Source organism: Vicia villosa, linkage group LG3, assembly GCF_029867415.1.
Source record: "Vicia villosa cultivar HV-30 ecotype Madison, WI linkage group LG3, Vvil1.0, whole genome shotgun sequence".
In the NCBI taxonomy this organism is placed as follows: Eukaryota; Viridiplantae; Streptophyta; class Magnoliopsida; order Fabales; family Fabaceae; genus Vicia; species Vicia villosa.
This window is the reverse complement of record NC_081182.1, coordinates 183,679,558-183,692,048: the sequence shown is the minus strand read 5'-3', so window position 1 is coordinate 183,692,048 and position 12,491 is coordinate 183,679,558. Positions and strand designations below refer to the sequence as shown.

General features: G+C 31.8%; 3 protein-coding genes across 3 annotated transcripts; 1 reads left to right on the top strand and 2 right to left on the bottom strand.

Moving 5' to 3' along the window:
- Positions 1-263: 263 nt before the first annotated feature.
- Positions 264-1,310, bottom strand: LOC131659504 (uncharacterized). Its single transcript, XM_058928687.1, has one exon. The coding sequence runs from the start codon at positions 1,308-1,310 to the stop codon at positions 264-266; it is 1,047 nt and encodes a 348-aa protein (XP_058784670.1).
- Positions 1,311-7,894: 6,584 nt separating this feature from the next.
- LOC131659503 (F-box/FBD/LRR-repeat protein At1g16930-like) lies at positions 7,895-9,067 on the top strand. Its single transcript, XM_058928686.1, has 2 exons — positions 7,895-8,809; positions 8,909-9,067. Exons 1-2 carry the CDS (start codon positions 7,895-7,897, stop codon positions 9,065-9,067), a joined length of 1,074 nt encoding a protein of 357 aa, XP_058784669.1.
- A 1,031-nt stretch (positions 9,068-10,098) lies between these two features.
- On the bottom strand, positions 10,099-12,199 carry LOC131659502 (uncharacterized). Its single transcript, XM_058928685.1, has 5 exons — positions 11,664-12,199; positions 11,445-11,565; positions 11,074-11,364; positions 10,890-10,991; positions 10,099-10,680 (listed from the first exon to the last, which is right to left on the bottom strand). Exons 1-5 carry the CDS (start codon positions 12,197-12,199, stop codon positions 10,099-10,101), a joined length of 1,632 nt encoding a protein of 543 aa, XP_058784668.1.
- Between the last annotated feature and the right edge of the window lie 292 nt (positions 12,200-12,491).

Genomic DNA, 12,491 nt, shown 5'->3' with positions numbered 1-12,491 from the left:
TTTCCCAACTGAGTAAGAGAATGACTAATCAAGGTTGGGAAGCTAATATGGGACTGCTCCCAATTGCACCACTGAGAAGGACTTTTGAACAGATTTTTATAGAATTCAGAAACATGGTTCTTCAAAATATCTGGATCTGACAACCACTCTCCATCTTCATACTTCAGCATAACAATCTTGTCTCTCTTCCTTCTAGAAATAGTTTGCATATGGTAGAACTTTGTATTCCTATCACCATCAGCAAGCCACCTTGTTCGAGATCTCTAATGCCATAAAAGCTCCTCCTGATTAAGAATATTACTAAGCTCCTTCTGAAGCTTAACCTCTAGCCTCCTCATGCCTCCTACATTGTCATGCATTTGAAGACTCCTTTGAATACCTCCAAGCTTACGCATGATACTGTTCTTGGTTCTCTTAATCTCGTCAAAAGAATCCAATTTCCACTTCTTAATGCCATCTACAACATTCTTCAAGTTCCCCTCCACATTACTGTCTTTTTTCCAAACCTCCTTGAGCATAGAGTTATAGGAATCATTATTAAGCCAAGCATTTTCAAACCGGAATGGTCTCTCACGCCAATGACTTTGCTCTTCTCTTAAGTTAACTAGAATTGGATGATGGTCCGAGAACTCCACCCTCGCCAAAACTTTAACATAAGCATCAGGGAATTGCAGCCTCCAATCATCATTACTCACAGCACGATCCAACTTCTCATAAATGTGTTGCCCACCATGATAAATAGGGCCTCTCCAAGTAAACACTGGACCCCTAACCTCCACATCATTAATAAGGCACATGTCCATTCTATCACGAAATCTCCTGCATCTACTCATAGAAGGAGTGGCTCCACCTCTCTTATCACTCACATACGCAATGTCGTTGAAATCACCGACCAGCATCCAAGGGTCACTCATGCTACTCGCAATCACTTTCAAATCATCCCACAGGATCTTCTTGCTATCTTCATTCGGTCTAGCATAAACAGTAGTGAAATACCACTTCATATCATTATCCTCCTTAATACTCACATGATTATATTGTTCATTTTTCTGACACACATGGACATTCATCTCACCCAATCTCCAACCCATAATAATCCCTCCTGTAAAGCCATTATTAACACTGCTCTCGATCATGTCATAACCCAACTTCTTGAAAGCTTTACTGGGCAAGGTTGGATTACATCTTGTTTCTACCACTATCATCATCGCAGGCTTGTATTGATTCACATAATTCTTACAGTATCTATAGAAGGCACTACTAGAAGCACCCCGACAATTCCACACAAAAATCTTGTTATTTGTCAACATCATTAAAACACATAAGAAGGAAAGAGAATCATGACACTCACAAGGTTTTGCAAACAACCTCCTCCTCCTCTTCATCATCTATTCCACTTATGCCAATGAGCTCTTTATCTTCCTCTACTAATTCCAAAAGGTAATTCTTATTAACAAACATAAAATTATTAGGTTTTGTTGGTCGAAGGCATTTATCAGGCAGTTCTTCAGTATCATTGGTCCTAATAGCATTAGAATTAGTCACTTGGTAATCAACACTTGTCTTATTAATAAGGTTAAAGGTATCGAATGAATTGTTCTTTCCATTATTTCCAATATGAATTTTTCCCAATAAGCCTTCAACACCTGATGTACTGATCCCACCACTTTTATCTTTTAGGAGAATCCCTCCACGTGTTGTAAGATTATTAGTTTTCTTTTTCTGACTCCCCTGCTGCTGTCTCCTACCCCCACTCCCAATAATAGTCACTATTTTTTCCCGCCCCACTTCTTTTTGATGTTCCCCGATAAAATCTCCTCGTATCATTCACTTTATTCGCATTTAATTCCTCCACTGCATGAGCGCCAGCTGTGCCATTATTACCATCCATAACCGTCTGCGCTCATGTCCTTTCCTATTTTTGAAATCAGAAAGGGAATCTTCCATATTCTCCACAACATTAATATCTTCCGCAATCATATCTCCATTAATATGATTGATCTCCTTATCATTATTCTTTAATGCGAAAAACCTAGATCCACCAATATCGCCGTTAGCATTAAATTTCACCGGCGCACCACTCCGCCGCCTCTCCACCACCTTCTTCCCTCTCCGCTGCTTTTGAACCACCTTCCATGGACCATTAGCGTCCAAATTATCACCAAGTAGTGGGCTTCCTTCTCCATCCTGCTTGTTCACCATTCTGCCATTATTAACCCCTCTCTCCACCTCTTTCTCCTTCCCTTTAGAATTTAGAGGGCACCCTTCCTTATAGTGCTCATATCTTCCACACACCAGACATAAGAAGTGCAGCCCTTCATATTCTATTTTGTAGCAGCTACCTCCAATCTTGAACAGTCCCAACACGGGCTTGGACAAATTGACAGAGATACAAATCCTTGCATATTTTCCTCTTTCTTGTCTGGTAGTAGTTCTATCAATTTTGATGGTGCGTCCTATATGTTTACCGAATCTAGTCAAGGCTTTTGGACTATAATATTCAATAGGTAATCCTGCAATTCGAACCGACACTGCTACCTCCTCATCAATCGTGTCACTATCGGGTTGAAAATTTGGCTTCCAATCCTTCACAGTAAGATAATGGTCATATATGAACCAAGGACCATTAGCCATGGCCGCCTTCTTATCGTCATCATGCGAAAAGGCTACCAGAAAATAGTCATTACTCAGATCAATGATGCTAATGACTCCTTTCCTTACCCACATTTGATTGAGTCTATTCTCCAGAGCCTTATATCCTATTCTCCTCCCCAACAGTTTCACGATCACACCCCTCCTCCATGGTCTCTGCATCCTCTCTTCCTCCTCAGCCGAAAAATTGAACTTAGGACATTCATATCCTCCGATCAACTCCTCTTCTATAGATATATCTCCATCCTCGTCCTCCATAATACCATCGCCGTCTTCAACACTCACCATTTCATCTACCTTATCTTTCTTACTCTCTCCAGTAATAATATCTCGAAAGGAGATATTAGGCCTCTGGCTGTTACCTTCCAGTCTTGTAACATTCTCCTCAGTATTGTTGCTGACTTTTTTAGTGCTTCGCTCCTGCAGATCCACCTTTACAGTGCTCTTCCCAACCTCCGCCGGCGATTTGACAAACCATATCAGCGGGTTCACGATCGACATTGTCTTTGATTCACTTACTATTGATAATGCTGTAATGTAGTTTTTGCATACAAATTAAATTAAATAAACTTAATGATTAAAAAAAACCTATAACGGAAGTATTTCCAATTTCTCCATTTAATAATTTTTTAAAATAAACTTTATGGTTCACTTTATTATTTTTTATTTATAAATTGAGGAATGTGAAATATTAAAAAGTGATTCATACTATTTATGCCATAAGAAATATGAAAGAAATAGATACAAATTTGAAGAAAAAAAAATACTAGGGTTAAATGATTTTTATCCCCCTGCCATATAGGCGTGTTTTAGTTTACCCGTCTTAAAAAAAAATTTTAGGACAGACCTTAACAAAAAAAGATTCCATCATTTACCCCCGTTCCATTTTTTTTGCTGCACACGTGACATTTTTTAAATTTTTAATTTTTTTTTCATTTCCACGTGAAATTTCGTTTTTTTTTAATTCAATATGCTGACATGGAATTATGTATTTTTATTTGTAATTTTTTTAATTCCACGTAGACATTTTATGCATTTTATTTGTGTTGAACCCGTGACATCCATGCAACATGCAATAGGCGCTACCACTAGGCTACATTATTCTTCATGAAAACTTTTGCTTCTCAATTGTATATGTTAAATAACTTTTGTCATATTTGATATTTTCATTATGTTTAAACTATTTTATATTGAGTAATGTATCATTATATTTAATAATAAATAATAATATCTTATTATTCAATTAATATTCTTTTATATTTATTATTATATGTTAAAAAATCATTTTAGTTTATTTCAAAATAATAAAAGAGTATAATTTCATTAATCGTTATATGTTAAACTGATTAAAAATATAATAAATAATACATGGATTTTAAATAATAATAAACTGAAATAAATTTAAAATGTGCTTTTAAAATAATATATAGAAATAAATTGAAATTAATCTAAATATAATCCATAGTTTATATTTGAATAAATAAACTATAGTATATATTTAAAAATAAATTGAAATTAACTTTTATAAATAATAATAAACTAATATATATATATATATATATATATATATATATATATTTAAAAATAAATTGAAATTAATTTTTAATATATAATAATAAACTGAAATTAATTTGTAATATATAGTATATATTTGAATAAACTGAAATAAAAATATTTGAATAAACTTAAATTAATTTTTAATATATAATAATAAACTTAAATTATTTAGATTCTACTATTCATTTTACTATATTTAAAAAATAAAACAATATTAATTTATTAACATTTAATATATATTTGTTATTAATATATCAAAACAATAAAACCATTGACTAATATAACATACTGAAAATAAATTATTACAAAAAAAGTTTCAAATGGGATAAAAGCATTTTTACAGAAAAAAAGATTCAAAAAAAAATTTAGAGTAAATGGGATAAAAGCTTTTTTACAAAAAAAATTCAAAAAAAATTTTAAAAAAAACATAAATTCCACGAGGAAATGAAAAAAAAATAAAAATTCAAAAAAAGCCACGTGTGAAGCAAATACACAGTCAGCACACCATGTAGGCAAGATTCTAAGAATCTTGGCAAAAAAAAATGGAACGGGGTAAATGATGAAATTTTTTTTTTGTTAAAGTCAATCTTAAAAATGTTTTTTTAGGGGGTAAACCAAAACACGCCTATATGGGGGTGCAGTTACCGTGCATAGATAATGCATAGATTATTGTGGACCCTTGGATCATTGGATCAAATTCTAGATATCAATTGTTATTACTCAATACTCAATACTCACCACTCAATACCCAATACTCAATATTCAATACTGAATTAAAAACATGATCAAATGACTTATGTAGGCTCATGCATGCATGGTGCATAGATAAAATCCTTATGCATATTAGTCAAAGCCCCTATATGGCAGGGGGCAAAAGTCATTTAACCCAAAATACTAACTAATATGGTAGAAACATAAATTAAATTTCAATTAATATGATTATGACGGTATATTTTAAATTATTTGCAATAAAGTTATTATAACTTACTCCACATCTTGACCATTTATTATTTTCAATCTAATGGTTAAAAATAATATTATTTTTAACAATTAGATATATATATATATATATATATATATATATATATATATATATATATATATATATATATATATATATATATATATATATATATATATATATATATATATATATATAAATTAAATATTATCTTAAATGTAAATCAATTATTATTTATAGTGATTATAACATAAAAATATTTACTAAAATAAAAATGTTGGCTATGTTTGTCATCTTACCAAAAATTATTAACCCTTAAAATGATTTACTACCCCCAATAAATAATATGGATATTATGATATTTGATAATGAATAATTGAATTACAATAAAATAGATTAACCTAATTGATATATTGATTTTCATAAAAGATATAAACTATCCAAATTTCTATTAATTGAAGTATTAAAAATAAATTATTTTTGAGTATAAATATAAATCTTGTAACTTTTAAATAAGACGCATAAAAAATTAAAATTTATAATCAGTTGTTTATCAAAATATATAATAGCAAGTTATTTACAATATTATCTTCATTCACTAATAAAATCATCTTGTGTCCACCTTATATTGGTCCGTCCAAGATTTCATCATATCTCTTTACTCTATTTAATTTCTTCACCATGACATTTTAATATTTCTCTCGGATTTAGATCACTAGCACATATTTATTAAATCATTATTTCAATAGCATAGACTTCAATAAGTAACATTTTTTCATATTTAGATCAATAATAAACATCACCTTTTATTTTTCTCTTATTTTGATCATTATGATATTTTTGTCGTATATGTAAGTTATTGTAATTTTTTTCCCGTATAGGTAAGTTATTGTAATATATATTTATTTTAAATATTTTGAAAAATCAATTTTATAAATATTTATCAATTTTAGACTTTAATCTAGTAATAATAATAATTTTATAAATAACTTTCTTAACAATTGAATAAGAAAATTATATTTTATCTCTCTCTTCTTTATAATTTAAGTTACTTGAATAATAAAACATAAGCAATATCGTTTTTCCTTTTATTTTTCTTATTTTCACTTTTCATCTTTTTGATTTGGAATTTTTATTTTTTATTTTATTTATTTAAAAGTACTCTTTTAGTATAATGTATTTAGGTTAACATTTTTTTTAAAAATATTTTGAAATTAATTAAATATATATTTTATTAATGATCTCTTTGTGATATAATGTATTCAAGTTGATTTATTTCTCTTCTACTCTTTTTTTCTCTTTAAATTGTTTAAAAAAAATATATATAAAGAAAAACAATATACATAATATTGATGTCAAATTTAATCATAAAACACTTATCAAAATTTAAAACAAATTTAATCTAGGAAAGAATACACGTAATATTGATTAAGATCTGTTTAAACCAAAAGCTAATTAAAATTACAAAATATACAAAAATCAAATGGTATGCTACCAAATAAACAGAATCACAATCCGTGTCATAAATTACATCTTTGTCCATGACGATCATCTTAAAGTGTTTTTGTTGTTGGACACAACCGTCCATTTATGATGCACCTGACAGAGCCACCTTCCATAGCTCATTGCTGTCGGCCACCTTAGATTTTCTCCAAAGGTCTGGCCATGTAGAAGCGGTGGGAGTGGGAAGAAGAAAATGTTTCAGACGAGAGGTTGATGAACATGAGAAGTAATTTAAAGTAATCAAGATTCAAGGGTATAAATAACCGACGCTTGAATGATAGAACCGCTTTAGAGTAATGGATGTTGTAACGCTTTTGGAAAATAGAATAAAAGATGGAACGGTTTTAGAGTAATGGATGTTGGAACTGTTTTTGCAGATGAAATATAGAATAGAAAGGGTTATGCGAAACTGCCAGCTTGATGTTGGTAACTGTCGTAGAACATGTAGAAAGAGGTGGAACGGAAAAGAAAATTTGGGAAATCAATGAGAAAAGTTTTAAGACAGCCACGTGGCTTATTGTGGAAAGAGTGAAATATTAAATGATCTACTATACAATAATAAAATCAAATCTTTAAGGATGCCTTCAAAATAAATTAAAATATATTTAAGTGTATTTAGGCGCCACAAATATTATGAAATATGCGGAAAAAGAATTATTTCACCTAAAATCTGAAAGTATAATTTAAAAAAAAAAATAGATCAATCTAATTCTCATTAAATATTCAATAGATATTTTCAATTTTTTCTATAAATTAAATAAATACACATTATCATCTTATTTATAACCAAAAGTCCTCATAATTAAAAATACATTAGTTTTATCATTTAAAACTAAATTTAAAAAAATTATTTACACTCAAATTTAAGAACATGTCATGTAAAACTAAAAATGTGAACAAATCTCAAATTCAATTGATGACTATTATTTACATATTTCACAAAATTATTTTTAATCGTAGAAATAAAAAGTAATCATCAAATTCAAATTAACCAATATTTTCAAATTGAATTTTAAGTGTATATTTGATATAAAGGTTTTTATAACTCTATTCCTTAAATAATAATAATATAATAACATAAATTTAATCTTTCCAAATTTGAAAACATTCCAAATTATTTTAGATCAAAATATATTCGAATAACAAATGGTTTAGGGTTTGTGAAAGTTCATCGATCATTCTCAATTCACAAACAAGGTATTCTCCTATTTTCATCTAATAATGGTGAAAAGAAAGAAAAAAAACCTTATGAAGAACAAAGATAGGATCAGTGATTTGCCTGATAGTCTAATACTTCACATACTCTCTTTTTTGAACATCAAACAAGCTATTCACACTTGTATTCTCTCCACAAGATGGAAGAATCTCTGGAGGTATATTCCCACTCTTACATTAATTTCTTCACAATTTACCACTGTCGAGATTTTCACCAAATTCGTTACTCGGATCTTGTCTCTTCGCGATATCTCAATGGATCTTCACACTCTAAGATTTCAGCCAAGTAATGTCATGAAGCCTAGACTACTCGAAACAATTCTAAATTACGCAGTTTCACACAAAGTCCAACAATTAGATGTCAAAGTTACATGTGATATTCAACACTTCCCGACTTGTTTATTATCATGTCGCACTTTAACCTCTCTTGATCTTAGTTTCAGTCATCCCACCGTTTATAGTACGACCATATTATTTCCTATTTCTTTGAATTTGCCACTATTAACCCACTTGAATCTAAGGCACTTTTCCTTTAGCGCCGGCAACGATGGTCGCGTTGATCCATTTCCAGCATTTACAAATTTGAAAAGTTTGAAAATTGTGTATTGTAAAGTTGCGGGTGCGCAAAACCTTTGCATTTCAAGCATCAAACTTCTCAATTTAGATATATACATGCGTCATTATGTTCGCGAAACATACTTTGGAATCAAACTATATGCTCCAAGTCTTTGTAATTTTAATTTTAGTGGTATTCCGGTTCAGAAACTCTGTTGGGACAAGAGCAATCTCTCTTCTATCAAACAAGTAAGTATTGATATAATACAATTTTGTATATCAAAGGGGGCTTCATTAGTTCTAATCAAGTGGCTAAATGAACTTGCTAATATGGAATCGTTGACGATCTCTTCAACGGCTCTAAAGGTACTTTAGAGCGGAAAAAAAGCTCCTTCTATTTACACTTATAATGACAAGAGGTTTTTTTTTTTATTTTTTTTTTATTTTACACTTATATTTGTATAGGTGCTTTCCTTAGTTCCGAATTTATCGGTTGAGCTCCGTTCGTTGTGTAACTTGAAGTCACTTAGGGTAGAAAAAAAAGAAATTTCATGGATACCAGATAAAATAGTGGAAATTTTGATTCAAAACTCACCTTCACCAAAGGTTTACATCATAGATTGATTAAGGTCAAATGTGTATTCAACTTCCTATTGAAAGACTTTTTCATATGTAATTTTGTTTATGTGTGAGCTAGTTGTCATTTCTATGAGTATTTGTTGTGTGGGAGAATGATTTTATAAAGGTTAAGTGACTGATATTTAAGATTTTATAAGGATTAGAAGCATCAACTTATGTAGCTTCTGTATTGCAGCCACAAAACTAGTGACAATAATCATGTAATATTCGATCGTGGTTTTACATACTGAAAATTATAATATTGTGAAATTGTTCAAATATTTCGTTAGAGGGTTTTTTAGTGTTTTTCCAAATAATTAGCCATATAATGAATTCAATCTACGTCTAGCAATCACTACAAAAAATACTGTCTCCAGCGACATGATAAACACGCCACAAAAATCAATATCACATCACCCCATTAAATTTGCGACGTGAGAGAATATGTCGCAGGGGGATAGGTGGTAAACTAGTAGTGACATGATTTTCACGTCACTATTTAGTGATATGCAAATCACGTCGCTAGTCAACGAAGTCAGTTTGTGGCGTGTTTTTCATGTCACTAATTAGTGACGTGGGAATCATGCCACTAAAATACAAATATTTTTCTTATTTTTTGAACCTAGCGACGTGATTTACATATCACAAATGTAGTGACATGTAAATCACGTCACTAAGCGTAATTCGTTTTAAAAAAAAATTAAGTTAGCGACGTGTTTTTCATGTCACTATATTTGTGACATATAAACCACTTCACTAAACAAAATTCTTTTTAATTAAATATAACTCAAATATTATTATTAAAAAAGTTTTTTATTATTAATAAAGAAATGTAATTAATATAATAAAATATAATTAATAAATAATTTAAAAATTGATATTAATAAATAATATTTATTGAATAATATAATAAAAAATAGAAAATAAATAATAAACAAAATATAAATTAAAATGTGTCATACATCAATTAAAATTTAATATCTTACATCCATTAAAATTAAAATTCAAACTAAAATATGATAAATATTACATAATAATTAAGTATCTCCTGGATCGGGAAAATCATCGAGGTTTAAATCTTCATCATCTTGTTGATTTGCCGGTGCACCACCAACTCCAACGTTTCCACCAAACAATTGGTTACCGCTTCCCTGAAATTGCATAAATATCCGCATTTGCTCCTCCATCTCCGCTTGCCTCTTGGCCATTCTCTCTATTAGGCTTTGTTGCCCCTCCATCTCCGCTTGCCTCTTCGTCATTGCCTCTATTTGCCGTTGTTGCTCCTCTAATTGGGCTTTTAACGCCATCTCACGTTGCTCTGACTCGCGTCTCGCCTCACTTATCGCTAATTGTCTTATTGTTTCCATCATTTGCAGGGACAATTGTGCTGGGCGTGACGTTCCTTCCCCATCTCTTACTCTTTCAAATAAATTTCTATCACCACTTCTCAAGCATCCCGCCATACTTCCACCACCAAAAAAACATCCATTAGGACCTTTTCCGCCAATGACTTCATTCCAAATATAAAAATCAACATCTGGATGAAGCGGTTGTCCTTCGCTAGGAGTAAATTGCGGATTAGTGACCAAAAATTGTACAAGCCTTGCTTGATAATCCTCCTACACATACAATAAAAATATTAAATATAAAACTTAAATTAAATTAATTTAAATAAAATAAAAATCCGTTGCCACATGATTCTCATGCCACAACTTCTGTTGCCACATGTAAATCAGGCGGCAACTTCTTAGTTGCCACGTGAAAATCACGTCACAAAATTATCATTAAATATAAAAAAAATATTCATAAAGTAAATTGAATAACTTACCAAAGCTTGCCGTGTACGCTCATCAACATACTCTCCCGACTTTTTCGTCCGAGTCTCCTTAACTAACTCGACCATGAGTGGTTTTCTCCCCAACCTCTTTTCCTAAATAATAAAATTAACTTTAATTAAATACATATAATAATTAATCAAAACATAACTTCAATATATAAGTGGCAGTAATTACCATGCGCCGCATATGTTCGTAGGTACTTATACTTCCACCAGCATTAACGTGCCCACCTTTTTCAGATGCCCTCATTTTTTTGGCACTTTTAGACTTAGCTTTAAATTCAGGTGTATCCCAATAGACCAGAAGTTTATCAAGAGTTTCTTTGCCCATCCAAGGGGGAATACTACCATCACGCTCCCAACGCTTTCTAACACGTCGTAAGGTGTCAGAAAGTGTTTTTGATGCTCTGATGAAAAAGACTTTTTTAACAACCTTCTCGCTCAAAATATCCCATGTGCACTTTTCCTGTTAACATTAAGATAAACAGTTAGAAAATTAGAATAATGTTTTAAATATACAATAGTTAAAAAACAAATTAATTATACCTTAAATTTGTTAAACCAATCATCTCTATTTGGAACTTCTCCAAATCTTGTCCAAGCATCTTTATACATTTGTTGAATCACATAGCTCACACACTTTGCAGATGTCCGACTCGGAGTAAAACTAAACAACAATAATTTGAATTAGCATGCGTTACATATAAATTTATATTAAAAAAGTAAATGTAAACTTAATTAAAAAATTATAAATAAGATACTTACTTATTTCCGACGGGCGTAATATAATATCTGCCACCGACGATTTGAATCTCATCCGAATTATCGTCCCCTCGAAGATTATCGCCATCCAACACAACATCATCCTCAGCCTGCTCAATATCATCTTGATCTGCCTCCACATGATCATCCCCGCCTGGAGGTATATGTGTGGTAGGTGAGGTGTGTGATCCCCCTGTCTGCTGGAAGGATGGGGGCACCTGTGTCGGATGTGAGATGTGTGATCCCCCTGTCTGCTGGAAGGATGGGGGCACCTGTGTCGGATGTGAGGTGTGTGATCCCCCTGTCTGCTGGAAACCTGGGGGGACCTGTGGTGGAAAGCTAGGTGGAAAGCTAGGTCTAGCACTCTGCTGGTATGAATAACTAGGTCCAGCACTCTGCTGGTATGGATAGCTAGGTCCCCCACTCTGCTGGAATGGATAGCTAGGTCCCCCACTCGGCTGGAAGGGATAGCTAGGTGGGCAAATAAAAGATGGAGAGGAGAGTAATGGCATAAGAGGCTGAGTGCTGACCAAAGACATGCGGTCTAGCTGAGTCTGTGGGGGGGGGGGGGAGATACTGTCGACTGAAGTGAGTCGCATACCACTACACTATAAGTTTCAAGGTTATTTTCACACTATAAATAAAATAAAATAGTTGGGTATACTTACTCAAGATATGGTTTAACTTCAACGCAGTTGATCAAGACATGAACATGTGCAGATTGCATTTCTTGTTGGGTCAACCAATGAACAACCTTCTTTCCAGATGGACGGCCTGGAAGCCCGAAGACTGATAATGTGAATTGACTTCTCTCATTAACATTTACAGGAT